Source organism: Macaca nemestrina, chromosome 4, assembly GCF_043159975.1.
Source record: "Macaca nemestrina isolate mMacNem1 chromosome 4, mMacNem.hap1, whole genome shotgun sequence".
Classification (NCBI taxonomy): domain Eukaryota; kingdom Metazoa; phylum Chordata; class Mammalia; order Primates; family Cercopithecidae; genus Macaca; species Macaca nemestrina.
This window is the reverse complement of record NC_092128.1, coordinates 47,293,496-47,318,770: the sequence shown is the minus strand read 5'-3', so window position 1 is coordinate 47,318,770 and position 25,275 is coordinate 47,293,496. Positions and strand designations below refer to the sequence as shown.

General features: G+C 38.3%; 1 protein-coding gene across 7 annotated transcripts in view; it reads right to left on the bottom strand.

Moving 5' to 3' along the window:
• Positions 1 to 25,275, bottom strand: part of LOC105475271 (dedicator of cytokinesis 4) — a 474,119-nt gene that overhangs the window by 220,239 nt on the left and 228,605 nt on the right. For all 7 annotated transcript variants that reach the window (XM_011730368.3, XM_011730372.3, XM_011730365.3 and 4 more), the window contains exons 9-10: positions 1,991 to 2,072; positions 1,085 to 1,145 (exon numbers count right to left, since the gene is read on the bottom strand). In XM_011730368.3, the coding sequence (XP_011728670.2) occupies positions 1,085 to 1,145; positions 1,991 to 2,072 (143 nt within the window). The remainder of the gene's footprint in view (positions 1 to 1,084; positions 1,146 to 1,990; positions 2,073 to 25,275) is intronic.

Sequence of the window (25,275 nt, the reverse complement as noted above, 5' to 3'; positions counted from 1 at the left end):
TGTTCTTCAAATACAAAAATAGCATAAAATGAAAACAGGTTTTCAGAGTAGATTTTTATGAGAAAAAACATATAGAAAATCTATGCTGGAATGAAAGCATGTTTTTTATAGTCTCACTCAATGCACAATATAGTTATCTTATACATAAAACCAAAGCCTATAAAAATAAATCACCTTGCAGGACTGCATGGCAAGATATTACTATCTCACAGAAGTATTCCTAGGCTAGTAACGGAGTACAGTTAGTGAAGAAGTGGGAACAAATTCCCAGTAATGACTGGTTAGACTTAATGGAAAAACTGTGTAGGTTACACCATTCCTCATTTCACCTAGCTCCTCTGCCATAAAATGCCTGCTTTTAGAGGTATTTTATGTGTAAAAATGAGAGAACACATTCTGGTTTCATTGAGCAAGTTCATCACAGAACATCAAAGTGGGTTCTGCAAGATGTTAATAAGTGCTACATTATATAACTGTTTTCATTCATAGTCAAATCAAATTTGAGGAAAACTAGGGTCAACAAAGTTAGACAGGCATATTTATTTTTCCCTTTAGGACTTCTCAGACCCTTTAATAAGCTGATGACATTATATAAGTTAAAAAAACATTTAGTATTCACTATTTCACAGCCTGTTTTTTGAAGCACCTTCTGGAATAACGCTCTGAAGCATTCTGCACTTTGGAAAATTTATGTAGAGCCAATTTCTATAAAGCCTTCATTAACTTATAGGAAACTCAGCTCTGAAAAATTCATTTTATGCTAATAGAATTTAGAATTTTAACAGACAAACACAACATTTTTGAATCAAATATGTTTAGGAAGGCTAGCAGAACAAAATGAAACACAACAAACTTCTTAATTACTTATATTAAAAGAGACCAGAATCTGTTTATGGTAGATGAGGAGGTCATACGTGGGGTTGGGAAGGTCAGGGGACAATTCACAACTTCTGTGATTCTTGGATTCAAATCTGGCTTTGATATCTTTCTAATTCAGACAGCAAATAAATCACAACATAGAAACCTCTCGGCATTTCTCCTCTCTGTTCCTTGCCCCTACTGCACTGACAAGTGCTATACCTACCGATTCGGATAATGTGCACGGTGATATAGATGTCCTTTCTTAGCTCACTGCTACCCAAATCCTACAAACAAACAAAGTTTGGTTATTTTGGAAGACATGAGCTGCACTTAAAGGGAAGAACATTTTATTTTCACAAATAAAAGAAGAAAGACAGAGATGAACACAGACATTCTTAATGGAATGTTTGTAGCAGAAGTACGTGATTTAAATCCTGTTCTAAAAATATCATTACAATCAACCTTAGGTCAATTGACACCAAGTAATACTTTAAAGAAGAAGGCATTATTGATTCAAAATCTCTCACTCATTCATTCTTTAAACATTTGTTAAGCACATATTAAATACCAGGTATCTTGCCGAACGTGATCACTGGTTTTGTTTTTTGTTTTTGGAGATGGAGTTTCGCTCTTGTTGCCCAGGTTGAAGTGCAGTGGTGCGACATTGGCTCACTGCAACCTCTGCCTCCCAGTTTCAAGTGATTCTCCTGCTTCAGCCTCCTGAGTAACTGGGATTATAGGTGCCTGCCGCCACTCCTGGCTAATTTTTGTATTTTTTAGTAGAGATGGGGTTTCACCATGTTGGCCAGGCTGATATTGAACTCCTGACCTCAGATAATCCACCTGCCTCGGCCTCCCAAAGTATTGAGATTATAGGCGTGAGGCACCGGGCGCGGCAATCATTGTTATACTTTGGTAATAGTATAACAGATGTAGTAATACGCTAACGGAATTAAAGTAATCCTGGAAGGTGATATTCAGAATTCTGGGCACTAATGTAATCTGTGTGTTATTTACATAAAGTTTAAAAGCAAATTCACTGTGTTCTCTCACAGTAATTTATTTCTCCTAAATAGCATGAATCATAATTGGATGAATCTGCCTTATGAATGAAACAAGATCCACTCACCACAAAGAGGGAGCATTGTCGTTCCGGTTTATCAGGGGCTTTGGGGAGCCCGTTTCTATTCAGCCTCAAGAAAAATCTCTCACTACAAGAGAAAAACCGTTTAACAATTTGAAAATTATTTAATAGTTAAAGATCTATCCCTCTGTAACTACTCTTCATCACAACAGGTAAGCTAAACATTAGGTTGTTCATTTAACATCAACATTGCTTTTATATAAATTAGGAGAGCTCCGAAGACATTAGGTTGTTCATTTAACATCAACATTGCTTTTATATAAATTAGGAGAGCTCCGAAGACAACAAATATTTGCTTCACTTCTGATGAAATGGCAAAACAGCAAGTGCAAAGGCAGAAAGCACCTATATACAAACAGACATTAACTTTTGAAAGACTTGAGTACAATTTTATATCAGTAATATCATTATTCCAAAAAGCAGAAATAAATCCACTAAAAGAGAAAAATACGTGTTTCATGTGTTTGTAACTAAGATTTCTTTTTCATGTTTTATGTCACATTACTTAATTAGCATTAAAGACATTCTGAGTGCTAACTATCTATTAGAAGGCTTCATATTTTATGGTCTTATAAGTCTCTAATCTATAACACAAGCAGAGATTTCAAAAACGAAACTTAAATTTTCTTTGGTCTACAAACGAACAGAAGATCTCAAACTACCCCCACTGAACTTGCATTTCAAAATACAGTGCCACCAGGAGCTGTGGTGGCTCAGGCCCGTTGTCCTTGTACATAAGGAGGAGAGGCTAGGTGTTCGAGGCCAGCCTGGGCAACACAGAAACCTCTCATCTATATAACCAAAAAGAAAATACAGTGCCACCTAGATTTAATGAAAACATAAATAATGCTGTTGATCAGCCAGGAATTCTAGCAATAAATACTTATGGATGCCATTTATTTATTTATTTATTTATTTATTTATTTATTTATTTTTATTATTTTGAGACAGAGTCTTGCTCTGTCACCCAGACTGGGGGACAGTGGTGCGATCTCAGCTCACTGCAACTTCTGCCTCCTGGATTCAAGAGATTCTCACACCTCAGTCTCCTGAGTATCTGGGATTACAGGTGCATGCCACCATGCCTGACTAATTTCTGTATTTTTAGTAGAGACAGCATTTCACCATATTAGCCAGGCTGGTCTCGAACTCCTGGCCTCAGGTGATCTGCCTGCCTTGGCCTCCCAGTGTGCTGGGATTACAGGCGTGAGTCATTGCACCTAGCCATGGATGCCATTTAGATCCAAGGTAATGTGTGACACTATTTATGTTCAACAAAATAAAACAAATATAAATCCACAAAAAATTAATCTACCAGCTACTGTGGGCTTCAAATTTTAACTGAATTTCAATATCCTGGTACCAATGACAGAATTAAATAGTTGGCTGCCTCAGGCAATGAGCACACAACCAACATCTACAGAATGTAAAATGCCGTAGCTTTGGTCAGTGTAGCTTCAGTCTAGGGAACAAGCAGAGAAACGGAGAACAGGACATTAATAAAAGGCTCAGAACATGTTATCACCCGATCCTTGCCTTAAATAATGGTTCTGTCATTCAAATACATATAAGAGGAGATATGAGAACCATAAACAGATCTCTAAGGAAGCATATGAATTTGAATTTATGGCTGTTTTGGAACACTTATTCTCTTTGGTGATCTAAGTCTAGATAGATATGTTTAATAGAATCAACTACCTGGCTTGTCTCACTTTTTACTTATATTATGCCTATTTCTGACATCTCATACGAGAAAGGGCAGCCAATACATATTTCTATGGGGCCATTTTCACTTTTATTACCTCTATTTTTCCCCCAAAAACAGATGGCCAATAAGGCATGCATGAAGAGAATAAAAATTGCTGTAAGTATCCTCAATTGAAGCTAAAGTTCACATGCGATATTATTCCGAACCAGAGGCTGGGAATGATAGCTACAACCGAGGGTGCAGAGATAAATTAATCTTATCCAATTATCATTTACTATAATTCAAGGAAAATGACTGTAAGCTCTCTTCACAGTAAAATAAAATTCATTATTATTTCAAATTTATCATTTTAAATTTTTTTTTTTTTTTTTTGGCTGGGGGGACAGAGTCTCACTCTTTCACCCAGGCTAGAGTACAGTGGCACAATCTCGACTCACTGCAACATCTGCCTCCCAGGTTCAAGCGATTCTCCTGTCTCAGCTTCCTGAATAGCTGGAACTACAGCTGTGTGCCACCACACTTGGCTAATTTTTGTTTTTTTTTTTTTTAGTAGAGGTGGGGTTTCACTATGTTAGCCAGGCTGGTTTCGAGCTCCTGACCTGAGATGAGTCTCCCGCCTTGGCCTTCCAAAGTGCTGGGATTACAGGCGTGAGCTACCAGGCCTGGACTACTTCAAATTTAAAATCAGTGAAAAGGAAATGTGTAAGAGTTCATCTTGGGACAAAAGAATTATACTTTAACCTATTATCAGGTAATATATTTTGGGGAATTTACCATTTGACAGGTACTCTGCCAAGGACTTTACATAAATTATCCCATTTTATCCTCACTATGCCTTTAGGAAATAGGTACTATTATCATGACCATTTTACAGATGGGAAAACTGAGAAACAGTAAATAATTTTACTCAAGGTCACAGAGATGGTATGTGGCTGAGCAAGGATTCTATTCCATGTATTAATTCAAAACCTTAGCACTCCACTAGAATGCTATAAGGTAACTTCCTCTTCTTCTCTAGAGAAATATTCAGTAAATATTTCTAGAATATTGAGATAAAGGAGAAGCCATCATTTGCCTGGGGCACCCACTCAGTAGTCAAGTCTGGTCCCAAGAGTTCAAGGTAACTTTCTCCATACCCTTCCTGGGCTAATAGGAATGAAAGAAGTCAGAATCTTGATTTAGCAGGTTTCAAAGAGGTCTTTGGTTTGAAATTGTTCTCTGGTAGTTTTCTTTCCTTTTTTTTTCTCCCAAGAAGGAGTTTCACTCTTGTTGCCCAGTATAGAGTGCAGTGGTGCGATCTCAGCTCATTGCAACTACACCTCCCTGGTTCAGGTAATTCTCCCGCCTCAGCTTCCGGAGTAGCTGGGATTACAGGTGTGCGCCACCATGCCCAGCTAATTTTTGCATTTTTAGTAGAGACAGGGTTTCACCATGTTAGTCAGGCTGGTCTTGAACTCCTGATATCAGGTGGCCTCCCAAAGTGCTAGGATTACAGGTTTGAGCCACTACACCCAGGCAGTAGTTTTCTTTAATGAAACATGCTTAGAAAAAAAAAAAACTTGAGAAACAAACTATTTTATTAAACAAACAAAACTCCAAAAAGATTTAAGAACTCAGCTTTACTTAATCAAAACTACTAAGGTTTAAGGATGGTATTTAGTCTGTTTCTTAGGAATCAGTTACCTACTAATGTATTTATTGATTACATTTTAGCACAAAACATAAGCAATATGAGCATTTTCCCCTCTCCTATATCACGGACAGTATGTTCTACTTTATATTTTTTGAGATGTAATTAGGTTTGAAGCTCCTCATTATTACCTCTACAGGAACATTCAAAGCAAATTTCACATTATCTTGGTCAGTCTAAAATGATGGACACCAATAAGATTAAAATACAGAAGTCAATAGGGCATTTTCAATATTAAAACCTTAACTTTAATACTGATATAAAATCCAATTCTATATCTGTACATTTCATCAATATTCTGGAAAACAATGTTTCCTAAAGTATTCTATTGCAGAAAGAGATCCTTTTTGCTCTGTCACTATTTTAATTTCACCAGTCTAGACATAATCTTGATTATGCAAGTATTATACTATATCATATCCTGTTTCAGAAAGAATATCAATATGTACTAAGCCAATGACATATACCTTAGCTTAAGCATGCCTTAAGGGGGAGATCAAAATAGATTGAAAACGGGTACTATGGAGAAATAAGTCATGTGCAGTTCTTTTAAAAGCTAGACTTCTTTTAAAAGAAAAAAGAAAAAAAAAAAGGAAAACATCTATGGCCAATTAAAAAATCCTTTTTATTCATTTGATGACATGCTATTGTTACACCAACTCAAATCAAATTGTCTTCTGCTTTAGTGATACAGCAACTGATCACTCAGCAAATGGTTTTGTACAGAAAAAAAGACCTATAATAACATATTTTGGAATCTTTGGATTATAATTACCCACACTGAAATGTTTGGAGAATATCAGAAGGTATGCCTTCAATGCCCAGAGAAAAACTGAACAAGTCAATAATATTGCATTTTTTTTCTCTTTCTTTCTTTTGAGACAGAGTCTTGCTCTGTTGCCCAGGCTGGAGTACAGTGGTGCAATCTCAGCTCACTGCAACCTCTGCCTCCCAGGTTCAAGCGATTCTCCTGCCTCAGCCTCCAGAGTATCTGGGACTACAGACACATGCCACCATGCCTGGCTAATTTTTACATTTTTTGTAGTGACGGGGTTTCACCACGTTGGCCAGGTTGGTCTCAAACTCCTGACCTCAGGTGATCTGCCTGCCTCAGTCTCTCAAAGTGCTGGGATTACAGGCATGAGCCACCATGCCTGGCCAGTAATATTCATTCTGGCACATCTTCTGAAATTCTCCAAATATTTTGCACATACTTTTGTGGCCACACAGAAATATGTTTTTGACAGTCTCTTTTAAGTCTGTTCTATTGCAACTCTGGGGTAAGTATGATCAGATGACAAAATTAGTTTTTGTAAACTTAAAAAATGTCCTTCCAAAATATGCGTACCTCCATTACATACATCATTTAGACCTTTTTCCTAAGTGGAAGAGAGGTTTATATGTTTCTTTCCTATTACATGGTGAGCAACTAGAATACAGGCCCATGAGTACTAACCTTTGTATCTTCAACTTCTAGTGAATGATTTGGTATTCCCAGATGTTTGATAAGACTAACCAAACACAATCTTTTAGGACAAAATAGAGTGACACTCAAATAACTGGAAAGCTTTAATTCTCTACCAACCTTTCCATCATGTCCTTTGCTTTATGGTAGGGAAATGTATGAAACTCTGCAAAAAGGTACTTCAATCCATGATGCCTCACGACCCGACTTGAGATGCTCATATTAACTTCATGGCAGCTCAAGATTCCACATTATTCCATTTAATGCTGTCTTCATGAACATTTTATATCTTTACTATATTCAACATATAGTAATAAAAAAACTATACTGATACGTTTTCAAATGAGAATACTGTCTTCCTCTTCTTAAAGAATGAATAAGCAAATAGAACATTTCAAGAAACACTGAGAAGTGAGAGTTGATACTATTAACAGCAGAGAAAACTCATTATTTGACTTCCCCATATACTGATATCTTCCAGAGGCAATCTCTCTGCAGGATAAATTTAGTGTCCACCTGAATTCTGTGTATGAGTCATTATAAATCATGAAACTATAAATCAAAAATGACTCTTTCTTTGGAAATAGAGAATAATAAATCACAATTATGTATTATTTATAACTTTTCTTCTTCCAACAATCATTTGATGAAATCAGGATAATGAAATAAAAAAATAAATAAGCATCCCTGGGAAAAATCATAAAGGCAAATGTGTACTCTGTGCCAGACCCTATGACTTATGCCTTACATAGCTCTTCTTAACTCTCCTCACCACAGTAGGAGGTGGATACCACTGTCGTGCCCATTTGTCACCCCAGTGACAAAGTGGCGGCTGGGAGATATTAGTAAGTTGACCAAAGTTGTGTGGTCAGTCAAGGATGGGGCCAGGATATTAAATTCCAGAGTCTGAATTGAGAGTCTCGGCTTTTTACTACAATGCAACCGTGTCTTTGAAAGAACAGAGCACCTCAGAAATGGACAAAGAAGGCATGACCTGGTGGCTCACTACCTGTAATCTCAGCACTTTGGGAGGCTGAGTTGGGAGGATCACTTGAGCCCAAGAGTTCAAAAACAACTTGGGGCAACATAGTGAGACCCCATCTCTACCAAAGAAAGAAAGAAAGAAAGAAAATCAGCCAAGCATGTGGCATGTGCCTATAGTCCCAGGCACTCAGTACCTGAATAGTCCCAGCTACTCAGAAGGCTGAGGTGGGAAGACCGCTTGAGCCTGGGAGGTCGAGGCTGCAGTGAGCCATGATCACACCACTGCACTCCCATGGGGTGACAGGGTAAGACCCTGTCTCAAAAAAAGAGAAAGAAATGGACAAAGAAGAGCAAGACTAACTATGTCACACAAACCAAGAGATTTTTGTGTGAATATTCTTAGTAAAATTAAAACATAATAAGTACAAATGGCCAAGCATAGTGTCACACTCCTGTTGTCCCAGCTACTCAGGAGGTTGAGGCAGAAGGATTATTTGAGCCTAGAGGTCAAGTCCAGTCTGGACAAGATAGCAAAGTCCCTGTCTGGGAAAAGAACTCAAAACAACAACAACAACAACAACAACAACAACAACAACAACAAAAACAAATCAACCAAATAAATGAACACACGAACAAAACTGCATGAAGTCAAACAACAAAAAAAGCCACAACATATCTGTGTTTACAGAGATTATACCTGTGACCAACTGCTCAGTTGAACTACTGATATTCTGATGTACTCAAAAAGACCTCTAATTATAACGAGTGTGTTTCACAGCATAGTGTGGCAGAAATGTTCTTCCTGGTCATGCAAATAATATAGGAGGCACAGTAGGGATCTGAAGGTCCTGATGGCTTCTCTTCTATTTCTCAGTAGGATGCTTCTGTCCTCTGTGCCTCCTTGTAAGCCACTCAGTAGAAGTAACCCTTCAGTTGGGAAGGCCGATATCAAAAATTTTGATATTTTATATGAAATATATTTTTATAGATTCACATAAAAATTGTTATATTTTTCTGCATGGATTTATATTGATCACTTTTACAGTTCACCTCACATAAGAAGTAAAACTGTTTAGAGATTCAATGAACACAAAAGTTACACAACATGTACTTTTATCCAAAAATATATGACTGGGTAATATCTTCGGTTAAACATGTTGTGAGAAAGATTAGCAAGCTAATCAATCCACAAAAAATTACAAAGAACGCTTGTAAACTAATTTTCAACATTTAAGTATCATTGAAATAGATTTATGGTCTCCGAGAAGAACAATAGTAAGAGAAAACATTTAGACCGTCATGTTCTATTAAACTAATTGGAAAAACAACTGTCATTTTTTTTAATACTCGTATAAACCAATTTAAAAAACAAAAAACCCACGTAACATATTTGAAAAAGCAGTCATTTGTCTTAAATTGAACTATGCTAATCTGGGCACAGTGACTCGTGCCTGAAATCCCAACACTTTGGAAGGCAGAAACGGGCAGATCACTTGAGCCTCGGAGTTCAAGATCAGCCTGGGCAACATGGTGAAACCTTGTCTCTACAAAAAATAAAAAAAATTAGCCAGGTGGGGTGGTGCATGCCTGTGATCCCAGGTACTCAGGAGACTCAGATGGGAGGATCACCTGAGCCCAGGAGGTGGAGGTTGCAATAAGCTGAGATCGCACTCCAGCTGGGATAACAGAATGAGACCTTGTCTAAAACAAAGAAAAAAAAATTAACTATGCTGTGTGAGGAGTGTGAGGATAACAATTAATACCCATTCTACACTGGGTAGGTGTGAAGGGAGACACACCAGAAGCTAAGGGGTGGTAAGATGGATGAAGAAATAATGAGAAGAGCTAAGAGGATGGTTCCACAGTGCAGTGCTGACGCTAGAGCCTCTCCCTAAAAGGCAATAGAATACAAATGTAAGGTGATCTGAATTGTTTCTATTTCACTGCTTCTCCTGCATTCTGTCAAATGTTTTCTTTTTTTTTTTCTTTTTTTTTTTTTTTCCAGATGGAGTCTCGCTCTGTTGCCCAGGCTGGAGTGCAGTGGCGCAGTCTCGGCTCACTGCAACCTCCGCCTCCTGGGTTCATGCCATTCACCTGCCTCAGCCTCCCAAGTAGCTGGGACCACAGGCACCCGCCACCACACCCGATTAATTTTTTGTCTTTTTAGTAGAGATGGGGTTTCACTGTGTTAGCCAGGATGGTCTCGATCTCCTGACCTCGTGATCAGCCCACCTCGGCCTCCCAAAGTGCTAGGATTACAGGCGTGAGCCACCAATCCCGGCCCTGTCAAATGTTTTCTGATTGCCTAACAGTGTAAGATACATCCAACAATCTGCTGTGGGAGACCAAAATATGGCACCCCAAAATATGCCTCTTTGGCATAAGAATTGTTGAGCTAAAGGCAATTAAGAAGCAGGTACTGGAAAGCTCTCTGCCTTCTCTCTAATTGCCTAAAGGCAATGCATAGATTTACAAAAACAAAAAGAATCCTGCCTCTCTTATACCATCTAAGTACTAACAGGCCTGGCCTTGCTTAGTTTCTGAGATCAAACAAGATCAGGCACATTCAGGGTGGCATGGTCATGGACCTGCCCCTTCTACCAGGGAGAACAAAGGTTAACCACTGATGACAACTTTAAACGTTACAGGCCTGGAGATGGCACCAGAGGTATCCCTACCAACACTCTTTACCAACTAGCCTTTGTCTGCCAGTTATTTGCCTTCCTAGAAGTTGCCTCCCCTAGGGACTTCAAGTCCTCTTTGCTCTTATCATTTCTCCAAAATTTACTGTTCTTTCTTGAAGATGCTACATAAGCTGGAATTCAAAGCCACCTCTTTGAGAATTTCTCATTCCCTAGGTATTAATATACCTCATGAATGTATGAAAAATACATGTTAGTAAACTTCTATTTTTCTCTTTTTAATTTGTCTTTTGATAAAGAGGACCATTCCAACTAAGAACTTACGAGGGTTAAAGAAAAAATTACTTTCCTCCCTAACATTGTGAAGAGAGCTGTTACTGTGCTCTCTCCTAGAATGAGTAGCAAAGGACAATTCAAAAAAGCTCAGGCTGCACTATAAATTGCTATATTCATGCCCCCAAGAAACCGGTGCTACCTCTGTCCAGGCAAGATACTTTGGGAAGCAGCTGCAAGGTGTGCTGGCAGCTCTGCCGTGGCCGCTGGACTACGGAGCTGTGGTGCTCATGATGGCAGAGATGAAGGACATGCGAATAGATGCCCTATGTACAGGAATGATCAGTGGTAAACAGAAGAGACCCATGGACCTTCTAATTCAGCGGTTCCCAACTGAAAGATTCTCCTCCAGGCCTGAAAGCTTAAGGGAATGAATAACTCCTCCCTCCTCAGGCCCAGTCCCAAGGTGCAAGGCCCAGCAGCGTGCGTCAGCAAGATAGCAGAAGCAGGAAGAGAGCTGGCCGGAAGACACATACCCACATACCCCCTAAAGATGGAGCGGGAGACCGTCCGGGTACTACGTAGCTGTCACGTCAGACTGGGACACTTCCTGTTTACAGACGACTATAAAACCCCTGCTCTGTCCTCACTTGGGGCTGACGCCATTTTAGGCCTCGGCCTGTCTGCACCCAGGCGCTTTATGCAGCGTGTTGCTCCACCCTGCCTTGTGTTGTTTGTTGGCGCTCTCAGGGTTCGAACTGATACAAGACCCTTGCACCAACCTGATTGTGTACAATATTCTCCTGGTGAGCTGTATAAAGCCCAGGCCCCACCCTGGAGATCCTGATTGACTGAGTCAGGATGGACCTAAAAGCTTCCTGTTTGTTTAAAGCCCGGCTATGTTAAAGGACCACTGTTTTTACCCAAAAGCCCTAGTCTTAATTAATCAGAATTGCTGACTGTGTTTTATGATAGTCATGTATAACAGAAAACAGGCAATTTACGCCTGGTATCTTAGGGTCAAAGAGTTTTCCTCTCTTCCTCCTAACCACATGACAACACAAATGACAGAGTTTTTCCTTGGCAATAAATGAAAGCAACTTCTCAAGCAAGTCTTCCCAGATAAGATTATTAATGTGCCTTCTAATTTTAAAACTAAAGCAAACTTAGAGTCATGAGCTCTTCTGATTAAAGGGCAATGGAAAGAGGAAGACCTCTGATACAACTGTTTCCAGAGTTTACCTAAAGAGGAGATAGATTATGTTTTCTTTTAAAAATATTAATGCACAAGCCCATATTCACCTTACAAATAATTGAGTGTTGAGGACTATGCAACCAAATGATGTGATGGCTCTGTTAGCACATAAAGAATTTGGGTTTAGTTGAATGATACAACAGGAGACACATTTTTAAGCTATAGCCAATTCCATTGCCAATTTTGAAAAACAAGCCAATTCTTTCTTACTAGTCAGGATGATTGTAAAGCACTTCATGCTATTTGTCTTTGCAGAAAAATAAAGATATCTGAAACAAATACCTTTGTTTTTAGGAAAGGTAAAATTATAGGGAAGAGTTTTTAGGAAGGTAAAATTCAATAAAAAAAAGGAATATAATACTCTTTAAAATTATAAATAATGTTCAGATCAGCTGCTGTTTCACATCTTCTGTACTATTACCAGATTAAGCAACTGGTGAAGTAAAGAAATTATTTTGATTGACTGTTGATTTAAGAAAAACAGTCATGACTTTAAGTTCAGAAGACTTGAGACCTTAGATATCTCAGTTTGTTTCAAGTAAAATCCTTAGAAAAAGGCCTATTGTATAACTAAACTGAGAAAAATACTTGCTTGAATCTCTCTCTAGAGAACTCATTAAGAATTTCACTAAAAAACGAGTTCCTTAGAGAAGTAACCAAAAGTAGGCAGAGATAGGATCTGGTCAACAGAAATAGGGAGCATGAAATGAGAAAGCCTGTATGTAGGCAGAATGCGTTCTGCTTATCATTCTGGGAATTTCTATCATTCGATCATTGGAAACACTGTATCTTTGACATTTCATGAGAAAAGAATCACTCTGATCTATATTCAGAAATTATTCTGACCTTTCTAACATCTTTTCGTTAGGAAGGTATCTATAATAAGAAATGTTAAAGTAAACCTGAGCTCTTTATAAGTACTCTGAGTTGAAGCATGCAGTTTCTTAAAAAGGCAGAAAAGTCATAAATAAACCCAGAATAAATACTAAAAATCCATGTAATTCAAGCCCTGTAAAAACAGTAAGTATAATAAATCGTTCATGCATTTATTATCTTAAAGAGGTTTTCTTTTTTTCATGAAATTACGTCTGTGAAGAGAAAATAAAAACTTGGGCTCCCCAGTTCACTCTACCAAAGGGAAAAAGATTAAGCTGAAAGCTGAGTCATGCAAGAAGCTGCCTTTCCTTTTGCTCCTATGCAGAGAGCTACAGATAACAGGTTAAATATCTCCACAGGTAGTTACTCTATGTTCACCTTATTGTCTGTAAAGTGTTCATTTACTGAGCATGAGATGAATATATAATTGACTATTCCCCTACCTATGCCTTTTCTCTTGCAACATGTGGATTCAGTAATGTGACCACCTTTCTCTCTCCCCTCCAGCCTGCGTTTCCCCTTTAAATATTGAAGTCTCAATATTCTCATCTTCGGAGAAAGGCACAGACCTGTTTCCTAGGTGCATATCCTTAACTTTGGCAAAATAAACTAAGTTGACTTGAGATCTGTTTCAGATACATTTTTGTTTACAAGCCCAAATCAAATTTCCCTTCCAATAGCTTTTACTGATGGACACAACAGCTTACTGATGTTCTTTATATTCATTATAACTTTAAAAAATGAAAATGATCTAAGGCATCATTAAATACTATTTATTAATTAGATGACTCATTCAACTATATTTTTTGAAGATCAGGTGCTTTTTTAACCTGGGAGCTACAGAGCTTCTTAACTGATAGGAAAATGTTAATGCTTATGAGAACAGGTAGATTATTTTCTGTTGAAGTCTATAGTTTATATACTTTTAAAAAGAAATCTTTGGCACTGAAAAAGTTAGGAACCATTGCTTTAGACATGTGAAATACTTTTGTGAAATAAAAATTGCATATTGCATACCATAGAAAGGGATGATACAGAAACTGGTGAAATAAGGAAATGATTTTGATTGACTGTTAAGAAATGTGAAATACTTTTGTAAAATAAAAATTGCATATTGGGTAGCATACAAAGGGATGATACAGAAACTGGTCAATTAAGGAAATGATTTTGATTGACTGTTGATTTAAGAAAGATAGCCATGACTCTAAGTTCAGAAGACTTTAGAAATCTCAAAGTTCATTTCAAGTAAAATCCTTAGAGGTATACTATATAACTAAACAACCTGGAAAAAATACTTCCTGGAATATTTTGAACATCCGTAGACTGTAAGTTCTGCCTACTGGCAAAGTCTTATCTTTGGAAAAGGCATTAACAAGGACTGCATCACTGATAACTCCTTTGTTAATGTCAAATCATCTTACAACATATTAATAAATGGTGTGAAGGTAGGAATTTTTTGTTCCTGTTTTATTCAATGATATGTTCCCAATGTCCAAATGAGTGTCTCACCCTGAGAAGGACAGCAAGAATTGTTTGCTGAATAAATAAATGAATGAACGAATGAACATCAGCAATTCCATAAGAAGAGTGTGAACTTTATAAAGCTCAACTGAAATAAAAAAAAGATGCAGTCTCTGTTTAACTTGTAGTCCAAAATGTCTACATGGAAATACTTGGGAGAAGATGCTATACATTTATCTGACAATTTTTATGTACTTTTTAAGCATGACAGTGTTTGCAAATGACGTTTCCCCAGAGACAGGGCTGAGAGCACAGTTCTTATTAGCACAGTGTAACATGAAACGACTCTATAAACATTTTTGACGCACTCAACACTTTGAGTACTCTCTCTTCTTAAAAAGCACATCCTCACCACAGTGGAAAGATAGCAAAAATTAAGATAATAATGGCATGATCTCTTAATGCTTTCCCTCAACAACAATGTAAAACTTGTAAGCTTCCTCTAACTGCATCAATCCCAACCCTGTGTCAGGCACTCTACAAGGTGCTGAGAACACCTAGATGATGAGTGGGCAAAGTCTTACCTTTGGAAAAGCAACTGACAAGAACTGCATCATTAATAATTCCTTTGTTAACGGTGAACCATCTTACAACACAAATGGCGATGAATACCAAAGAAGTCCTTGTGAGGTGGGTTGTTACGTGTGACCAGAGCTTATCCTGTAGGGAACTTAGGAAAGCTGAATAATTCTGAATACCTTATGGGTAGCAGACACAGGGCAAAGGAAGAAAGACAGAGATGATCCAAATCCTAGTGAAAAGAACATCAATCATCACTTTTAAAACACAGGAATAGGGGTAAAAGGACCTTCTGGTCACCTTCTAAAATCCTGCACTATTTAAGTAAAAAGAGACAAGTAGCTTGAATAATCAGAGCTTAGAGTGAAAGGGAAAGAGAAAGTCAGTTCTGAGTTCACTGACTCTGTGAGTTTTTGGTTTTCTGCAACTTGGAATTTCTGGCCACCTATTATTATAATAACACATTATAACGATGCAGTAATTTACAACTTCAAAAACAACTAGAATTGTATGGCTCTTAAAATGCTACAGAGAAAAAAGTAAATCAGTTCTACCCTGGGTGCTCTCAGTATGAATAAAGCATTTCTTTGCTTGTTTTGTATTAATTTAGATCCTCCTGGCTCATTTCATATTTAAAACTCTTCCATTATTGACATCACAGCATCTCTAAAGCAATTATTTGTGATTCTTTTTTTTTTTAATGTGACACAGAAGTGTGACCAAAGGGGGAGTAAACCACAAACCTGATTAACTCTGAAGTGACAACAATCCCACATTTCATGCACCTGCTGGAACAATCAAATGATGGAGAAGAGCGAGGGCGGAAAGCAGGAGTGCCTTTCAACAGGGGGCCCGAGGGAAGGTCGCTGCGGGTCACTGACAGGCAGGCAGACACCCACAGAGAAATCTGTGCCAGCATGTCTAGACATGGCAGGAAATGCTCTGGGCCGTATGGAATAGTTCATATCGCCACAATCCAAGGAGGGTCTCTGAATGCCGTCTCCATCTATTTTTGTTCTCAAACAAACTTGTACTCCCTGCACGTCTGGCCCCTCAGACATTTTCCCTACATTATTGCTCTGCTTTGCTCTGCTTTGGAGCCGTCACATTTTTGAGCTGATTTTATGACACGAAACTACAAAAAGGTATCTATGCCCATGATTTTTGATGTTCAAAACAATATATGTTCCTAATTTATATAACAATATAGATGCTGAACTTCTGTGATCATGCTATAAGTTTTCAATGATGTATGAAATGAGAAATATAGCACAGCGCAGGGAATTAAAAAGCCCTATCTGCTGTCTTAACTGTGTTATGTACTAGCATACATACACAAAAATATTAGCATTTTTTACTAGTCTGGGCCAAATAACAATTCTCCCCAACAGTTCTTTCTGTAAACTCTTGAAAAACTTTCCTAGCAACTCAGTCTTTTCTAAAGAAGCACAGTTCTTTCATTTCCTTTTAAAATTGAAAAGGCTGTTAGATTGTATCAGCCTCACCCATTGGAAGCTATGATGGTAACTTCTTACATTTTCCTTGTGACACAAAATTCTCAATTTTCTCATTCTTTTCCACCTATGATGTTTCAGTCTCCAACCTTATCACCTGCTTCTGATCCCTATTTGCTAAGCATGTCCAGCAAAAGCTAACCTGGGATTCTGGATGCACCAGCAATTTCAGATGTCTCCCGTTGGCGCGGCCCTCACTGCACTCAGCAATTCTATGAGCACTCACACTCACTCCCTATCACACTTTTCTTTTTCACACTTAATTATTTATATATTGTAAACATTTATTTATTTATTTAGAATTGATAAATAAATGGCCTGGGTGCAGTGGCTCACGCCTGTTATCCTAGCACTTTGGGAGGCCGAGGTGGGAGGATCACGAGGTCAGAAGATCGAGACCATCCTGGCTAACACAGTGAAATCCCGTCTCTACTAAAAATACAAAAAATTAGCCGGGCATGGTCGCACATGAGTCCCAGCTACTTGGAGGCTAAGGCAGGAGAATCGCTTGAACCCAGGAGGAGGCAGAGGTTGCAGTGAGCCGAGATCACGCCACTGTACTCCAGCCTGGGCAATAGAGTGAGGCTCCATCTTAAAAAAAAAACAAAACCAGAATTGATAAATAAAAATTGTATATATTTATCAATTCTAAATAAAACATGTTGTTTTTAAATACGTATACATTGTAGAATGGCTAAATCAAGCTAACCTACCGTGAGGTAAAACACGATTTACCTCACATTTTTTTTTGTTTGTTTTTTTGGTGATGAAAATACTTAAAATCTACTCCCTCAGCAATATGCAAGTATATAATACATTGCTATTAAACATAACCACCATGTTGTACAATAGCTCTCTTGGACTTATTCCTTCTATCTAACTGAAATTTTGTATCCTCTTTTTCCAAAACTCCCTCCCTTAACCCCTAGTAATTCCCCTTCTTCTCTCCACTACTATGAGTTCAATTTTTTTATACTCTGCATGTCAGTGAGATCATGCACTCTTTGTCTCTCTGTGCCTGGCTTATTTCACTTAACATAATGTCTTCCAGGTACATCCATGCTGTCCCAAATGACAGAGTTTCCTTTTTTTAAGGCTGAATAGTATTCCAAAGTGTATATCTACCACATTTTCTTTATCCATTCATCTGTTGATGGACACTTAGGTAGACTCCACATCTTGGCTATTGTCAATAGTGCTGCAGTCAACATGGAAGTGCAGGTGTCTCTTGGACACACTGGTTTCATTTCTTTAGATGCATGCCCAGGGGGTGGATTGCTGGATCCCTATCACACATTTGCTTCACATCTGCTTGCCTTCCTCCTACAACTCACTTTCAGTCCTCAGCTCTCTCTGTCCTCTCTTTTGCTCTCCAATGGCAGCTGGTCTTGTTTCCTCCTTTACTTAAAAAAGATCAAGGCCACAGACCCAGTCTCTTGATTCCATCTCAGCATTTTACACCCATTTCACTTCCCTCATCTTTCACATTAATAAAAGAAGCGTCCTTCCTCTTTTTCAAAGTAGATTCCTTCACTTGTGTCTGGATCACTTCTGCCGTTGCTTCAGGATTCACCTTTGAACCTCTACAAATGCTCAAAGGACCTCGTACAGCTGGCATACAACACTTCACTTACTCCTCCCACACTTTCATAGTGAGTGAATGAACTAGCAAATGGGTAGAGGTGATGTGCATTCTTACAACTGGAATTCCCTCACCTTTGGGAGGATAAACCTATATGTATTCAGAATTTCTAGGAAAGTGGTACTGATTTTGCCTGTAAGGCAAAAATCCTTTAAGGATTTAAGTATACAAGGTATTTTCTCTCACAGAATCTTTATTAATCTTCCAAAAGCTGCCTATTTTAAGTCCGAGTCAAGGCTCATGCTTCAAGGGGAATATTATTATAATGTATGTATGATATAACATTCAATGTCCTAGACCATTAGGAAAACATTCCTCTTAAGTTTTGTCAAATACATTATGAAAAACATAACTGTCGGTTCATATAACGAGTATATTGTTCTAGGCAGAATGGAATTCAGACCATCATCTATAGGGCTAGTGACTAAACCAATCCAAGAGATTGGAAAAAAAAAATGTCTTTTCTCATTGCTTTATGGCCTACATACAGAAAACATTAATAAATTTTAAGCAGGTAATTCATTAGCTATATATACTACAAGCTAGAAGTTCAACCACGAGCTCATATACCTATCACAGGGAATTCATAACCAAGAAATTTTGTTTTACTTTCTCCACATACTTTCTTATATTTTCTCCTTTTTGCTTTTTCTTTCTCTTTGTTCTGCCATTGCTGAAGTATTTTAAAGCAAATCTTATACCTCTGACTCCATTTTACCTGTTTACTAGTAGGTCTCTAAATATTACATAACTATAATACCATATACCTAAAAAAATAAACAGTTCCTTGGAACATATTTCTTTAAGGCTTCAAGAGCAACTAACACATACTATTTCTGGTTAAGTATATTTCCTGTATTATTTTTTAAAAATAATCATTCTAATAACTAAGATTTACTGACCAATTATCAGGTGGAAAGTATTACACAAAATTTAATCCTCCGATAACCCCATAGGGAAAGTACTATTATTATCTCTACTTATCAGACAAGTTAACAGCCCTGAGAGACATGAATTAACTTGCCAAAGCTGATGTAGCTACTAAATGACAAAGCCAGGACTTGAACTCTTGCCATCTGACTCCAGCACAAGATGACAGACAGGTATGTGTCCTGGGGATGAAGAGATATCCAGATGTATTTCAGAATTCAGTATGAATCCGTATTTCCATATTAAAAAAAATCTATACCTCACCAATTGCATTCATTCCTTTCCTTAAATGACAGAATGGAATGATATACGAAATAGAAGGTAATTGTAGGCAATATAAAATTTATATGGAAAGGAACTATTTCAAGAAAAATGGAGAGTTTAATGGTGTGATGTTAGGAAAAATACCTAGCTTCAGAAAAGTATGTGAATATGTCACAAGCAGACAGTAAACCTCATCTGTACTTAATTACTAGGATAAGACTTTTTGTATTTAATCATCGGGATAACACTTTTTCCAGAAGTACTACCCTGCTGCTATTTTCTCAAATAAAAGCCCACGCCAGCAGCTCGCATGCCTGAGCAGCCCTATGCCAGCTGAGTACCAACTGGCGGCACTCAGGTCCTATTAAATATATTCTCTGATGAGAATGCAATGCATTAATAGATTAGTCCCCAGACAAATTTACAACTTTAACTAATGAAGCCTTAGAGTACATCAGTAAACAAAGTAATGAAAGTTATAAGGGAGGTAGTCAACCAGTAAACAGCGTTGTTTTCACTGGTCCATAAAATTTACTGTCTGTTGTAGATTAATTGACATATGCCAAAACAGCAGAGATAAGAATTAATGTATACATCCGTAGCTGCACAACCTATGGAAAGCATGAACAAACACCATGACTCTATCACCATGTAGTACAGAAGCCAATTTTAAATGCAAGCTAAAGGAGACACAGTAACAAATAATGCTCAGTAGTTTGCTTTTATGTAACAAAAACTCATATGCCCAATCCTACACCTCAGTTTATGCACATCTACATTCTTTTGTCTCTTTCTTTGTCTGGCCCATGGCTAATCTCCCCACCTGCAAACTTAAATCTGTTTCCTGATGCCTCCTAAGGGACCTTGGGTGATCAGTGATTTCCCCTCTCCCTCATTACTGGATCTTTCCTGTCAATTCCTTTTTTTTTTTTTTTTTTTTTTTTTTTTGAGAGGGAGTCTCGTGCTGTCGCCCAGGCTGGAGTGCAGTGGCCGGATCTCAGCTCACTGCAAGCTCCGCCTCCCGGGTTTACGCCATTCTCCTGCCTCAGCCTCCCGAGTAGCTGGGATTACAGGCGCCCACCACCACGCCCGGCTAGTTTTTTTGTATTTTTTAGTAGAGACGGGGTTTCACTGTGTTAGCCAGGATGGTCTCGATCTCCTGACCTCGTGATCCGCCCGTCTCGGCCTCCCAAAGTGCTGGGATTACAGGCTTGAGCCACCGCGCCCGGCCTTCCTGTCAATTCTTAACGAGGTCAAGTCCCTCCTACTCTAGTTTCCTAAAACCACAAACCCTCGACAGACCCCTTATTGCACAATGGTGAGTAAAAATAGGTTGATGAAAAATATAGAATTTTACAGATATTGTACATGATGAGTATGGGTGAAGAGCAGTGATTTAGAATACAGATTCCTACGTAAACTGCCATGTTAGAATACTAGCTCCACCACATACCAGCTGTATGACCTTGGGTAAGTTATTTAAAAAAAAAAAAACTCTCTGTGCCTCAGTTTCCCCATCTATAAAAACATGGATATTAGTAGTATCTACCTTATAGAGTGTTACAAGGGCTAATTAAATTAATATTTCTTAAAGAGCTCAGAATGGTGCCTGGAATATAATAAGCATTACATGAGTGTTAAATGAATGTAATAAAATTACCGATGATTTGTGGAGAAATGATTCCCTCCCTTTCCCAGCAATACCCTTGAGGGCTGGGGAAATCATAAACTTTCAACCAGATAAATATGCTCTAAGAACAATTGGCTCATGTAAAAATCTGGAAAACTCATTTTATAAAACTAATAATTATCTTTTATAGAGAGAAATTGTGTCAAGACTGTATACATCTCAAATAAAAGTATGTGATTTTTGCTGCTCCAATGTGGCTGTGCCTTCAGGAGACTCTGGGCTGGTGATGTGACATAAACAAGTGAGGAAGGTAAACTGGAAAAGAGGCCTGGAGGAGGTGTGTTTGAGCAGGATGCCACTGGAATGGGCCTGAATCTTTAGTCACTGCGAGAGGTGTCCAAAACACACTTTGCAGGCTTAACATACTGGGCCACCTTCAGGGATATTCAGTAATTGTTTTGAGACAAGATTAATGGGCTTTCTAAATATGGTCCAGCTTCAATGACAAGTTCTTATCAGGAAACGCACTCTTGCTGGTACTGAGGAGATACTACGTGCTTCATAATTCTACTGAATGAACGAGAAACGGAGTACTTTTACATGCTGGCTCATTTTGTATTGGACATATCTAAGTACTTAATCTAAGATTTTGATCACTAGCATAAAGAATTGATGCCACTTTGCTTTTTTTTTTTTTTTAGAATTATTATTTTTATGTACAAAAAACTCAACAGTGCACATTTAGCCCAGTTTAGTGGTGGGTTCTTTAGCCTTTGCCTTTTCCAGCTTGGGAATGTGAGCCAAAGATTTTAGACCCAGGATGTTGCCTCCCCAGTGATGGCAGATGTCATCATATCTGTCGTTGTAATTGGTCTTGATAGCTTCCACTGGCTTAGCTAAAGCTCCTTTGTCTTCTGAGCTAACCTGTGTGGAAGCAACAGTGGTGCAGGTCTTCCTGTGGACTAGACATTCCAGTCTTGCCTTCCCCTTGATAACGCAGTTAGGGAACCCTCATTTTATGACACAGGGCAGGCAGGAAGACAGTCAGCTCAATGGGATCCATGTCATCTGCAGTCACCATCAGTTGAGCCTTCTTGTTCTTCACCAAGGTGGTGATAGTGTTAATCCTGCTCAAAGAACAGGTAGTCTCTTAGTGGGCACATCCCCTTTGCTACGGCTTTCTTCTCAGCCTGGGCCAACAGCCTCTTCTCTTGCTTTGTCTTTGGTCTGTACTTGTGGGCCAGCTTATGCAGCTGAGTAGCTGTTAGGTGGTCCAAGGCCTGAGTGAACTGTTAATTGCAGGAGGCACTTTCAGCCACTTATGGGGGATGGCTCTTTGCCACAGCAACCTGATATAGCGGGGCCATTTCACAAAGCCAGGGAGGTGCCTTTTGGGCTGGATGTCCTGTCTAATGCCAACATTCTTAGGCCTTTTCTCAAACAGGGGATGTATCACTTTCTTGGCCTCCTCTTCTTCAAGACAGCAGGGGTCAGGGACACCTTCTTCTTCTTGGCCTTCTTTCCTTTCCACATCATGGGTAGCTAGAGGAGCCACTTTGCTATTCTTAAAGTATTTTGAGAAGGACTCAATTTTAAACCCAACTTCTATAGTATAGATGATTTCTGAGACCCTATATCAATTTCAGAATTACCATTATCAAGAATTCATAACAATTTATTATTAAGACTTTCAGTCTCTAAAGCTCCAATTCTGGCCAATAAAATCCTGTTCAACTACGGAAACTTTCAGACAAATACTGAAGAGCTTAGGCAGTGATTCTGATGCGACTGCTGGTGTTGTGGTTCAGAGGGCAGGTGTTGGGCCAGAGTACAGGGTCTGCAGCTCTGCTCAGCCTTTTGCCACTTACAGAAGCTTGGTCATCTTCTCTAGCCTCTCGGTGCCTTGGCTTCCTCATCTATAAAATTGGTGCTAATAATATACTTAAAGCACTTAGAACAGAGTATGGCAGATGGTTAGTGCTCAATAAATGCTGGCTGTTTGCTTCTTAAAGGAGAATTTTTTTTTTTCAAAGTACTAATCAGTTATCTGTCTTATGTGAGGAATAAACACCTTGTTTCCTAATCCATCCTCTACAGGTTTTACACATGTTGTTCCCTCCACCTGTACCTGGACAAGGTAATGTTCTGTGATCAATGGCCAGACTAAAGCCACAAAGATCATTTAGACTGCATTTTACTTTTTTTTTTTAAGTTTTTTAGCATTATGAAAACTTTTAAATATAAAGAAATAAAAAAACTTCCAGTGAACACATATATACATACTACCTAGATTCTATCATTAACACTTATCATATGTTTTATCACATCTCTAGTTCTCTGTCCTTCTGTTTTTTATTTTTTTTAATTTTTTACATGAAGAAGTTCTTTAGTGGTGATTTCTGAGATTTTGGTGCACCCTTCACCTGAGCAGTGTACACTGTACCCAATGTGTAGTCTTTTATCCCTAACCCCCCTCCCACCCTTTCCCCAGAGTTCACAAAGTCTATCGTGTCATTCCTATGCCTTTGCATCCTTATAGCTTAACTCCAACTTATGAGTGAGAACATATGATGTTTGGTTTTCCATTCCTGAGTTTCTTCACTTAGAATAATTGTCTCCAATTCCATCCAGGTTGCTGCGAAAGCCATTATTTCATTCCTTTACATGGCTGAGTAGTATTCCATGGCGTATATCTATCTATCTATCTATCTATCTATCTATCTATCTATCTATCTATCTATCTATCTATCTATCTCACATTTTCTTTATCCACTCATTGATTGATGCGGATTTGGGCTGGTTCCATATTAATACAATTGCAAATTGTGCTGTTAAAAACATGAGTGTGCAAGTGTCTTTTTCGTATAATGACTTCTTTTCCTCTGGCATTTTACTTTTTGTAAATTATAGCACTAACCCTCCTAGTTAATAACACAAGCATTCACTTAACTATACTATCTTTTGTCCACTGATTTTCAATGTTTGCAATTAGAATTTGAACTCTCAAAAAGAAATAAACCAAATGACAAGTAAGTTCCAGGAATTTAAGAGGAAGAGGGAAGCTAGAGCTGAAATTTACGTATAAGACTTATCTGCAGCATATGGACTTTATTTGAATCTCAATTTGAACAATTTGTAAAACAATATTTATGAGTCAATAGGGGAAATCTGAATCCAATTGCAAATGAATATTTGATGATGTTAAAGGAATATTAATTTGTTAGATGATAATTCCTTTAGAGTTCCCTTTTTTACATTTGAAAATGTTATGAGGTCAGGAATTTGCTTCAAAATAATCTAGGGTAAAGATGAAAATTGGAAAGGAATGTGTTAAAACAAGATCAAACTTTTGTTGATAGTTGTTGAAGCTGGTGGAGGGTACATAAGGGTTCCTTACAATAGTCTACTTCTATGTATGTTGGAAATTTTTCTAAAATAAAAAGTTTAAAAGAAATACAAAATTTTATAATACTCACAAGAAGAAATATAACAATGCCTTAAAATCACATCTCACATTCACAGTACTTTTTTCTGAGAAGATGCAGACATTTGATACTCATTACCTATGCCAGGTGGAATGAAGGCAGCAAGAACTGTTAGCAGTTCCAAGATGAAAAAAAAAAATAGAAGGAAGTAAAAGGGTCAGGGCTGCAGAGTCACCATCAACTGTAGAGACAAGAGTCAAGCCCAGTCTTCAGATCTGTGCATCCTAAGGCCTCTTCATGCAGGGACGGTGAACTGCCCTGTGTTCCCAGCAGTTTGAACCAAACTGACTCATTACAAGGTTTTGAACACTTCCTAAAAGAAAACAATCACTGTGTGGCCTGAGGCCTCAGAAACATCAAGAAGATAAATCTGAGGCTGTTCCAAACATCTAGTAAGCATATATTGTGATTCTTATTCTTTGGCCAGTTACCTTCATGGTGATCTGAGTTTGAGAGGTGAGAGCCATAGATAACCAAACGCAGTGAGGAGAAGCAGTGGGAAGGGATTGACTTGATTTCTCCTACGATCATTACAGATCAGGTGGGATATTGAAGGAGTGTGTGTGTGTGTGTGTGTGTGTTTGTGTGTTTATATGGTGGAGGGGGTAGAGAGAGAGAAGGAGGAAAAGGGATGGGGAGGAGGGTGACAAAAGGGGAGAGTGAAGGCAGAAGCGAGAGAGGGAAAAGTGGAGGGAGAGACCCAGGGGAAGTAGGCAGGCATGGCAGCCCAGCCACATTACAGACCAGAAAAACTACACAGCTCCTGGCTTGAACCATTTTGGCAGACCCTGTACCCGGGTTATTATCTTACTTTTGCTAAGGATATAGGAATAAAATAAGGGGCACTCTGAAGATCAATACCTATTTAGAAT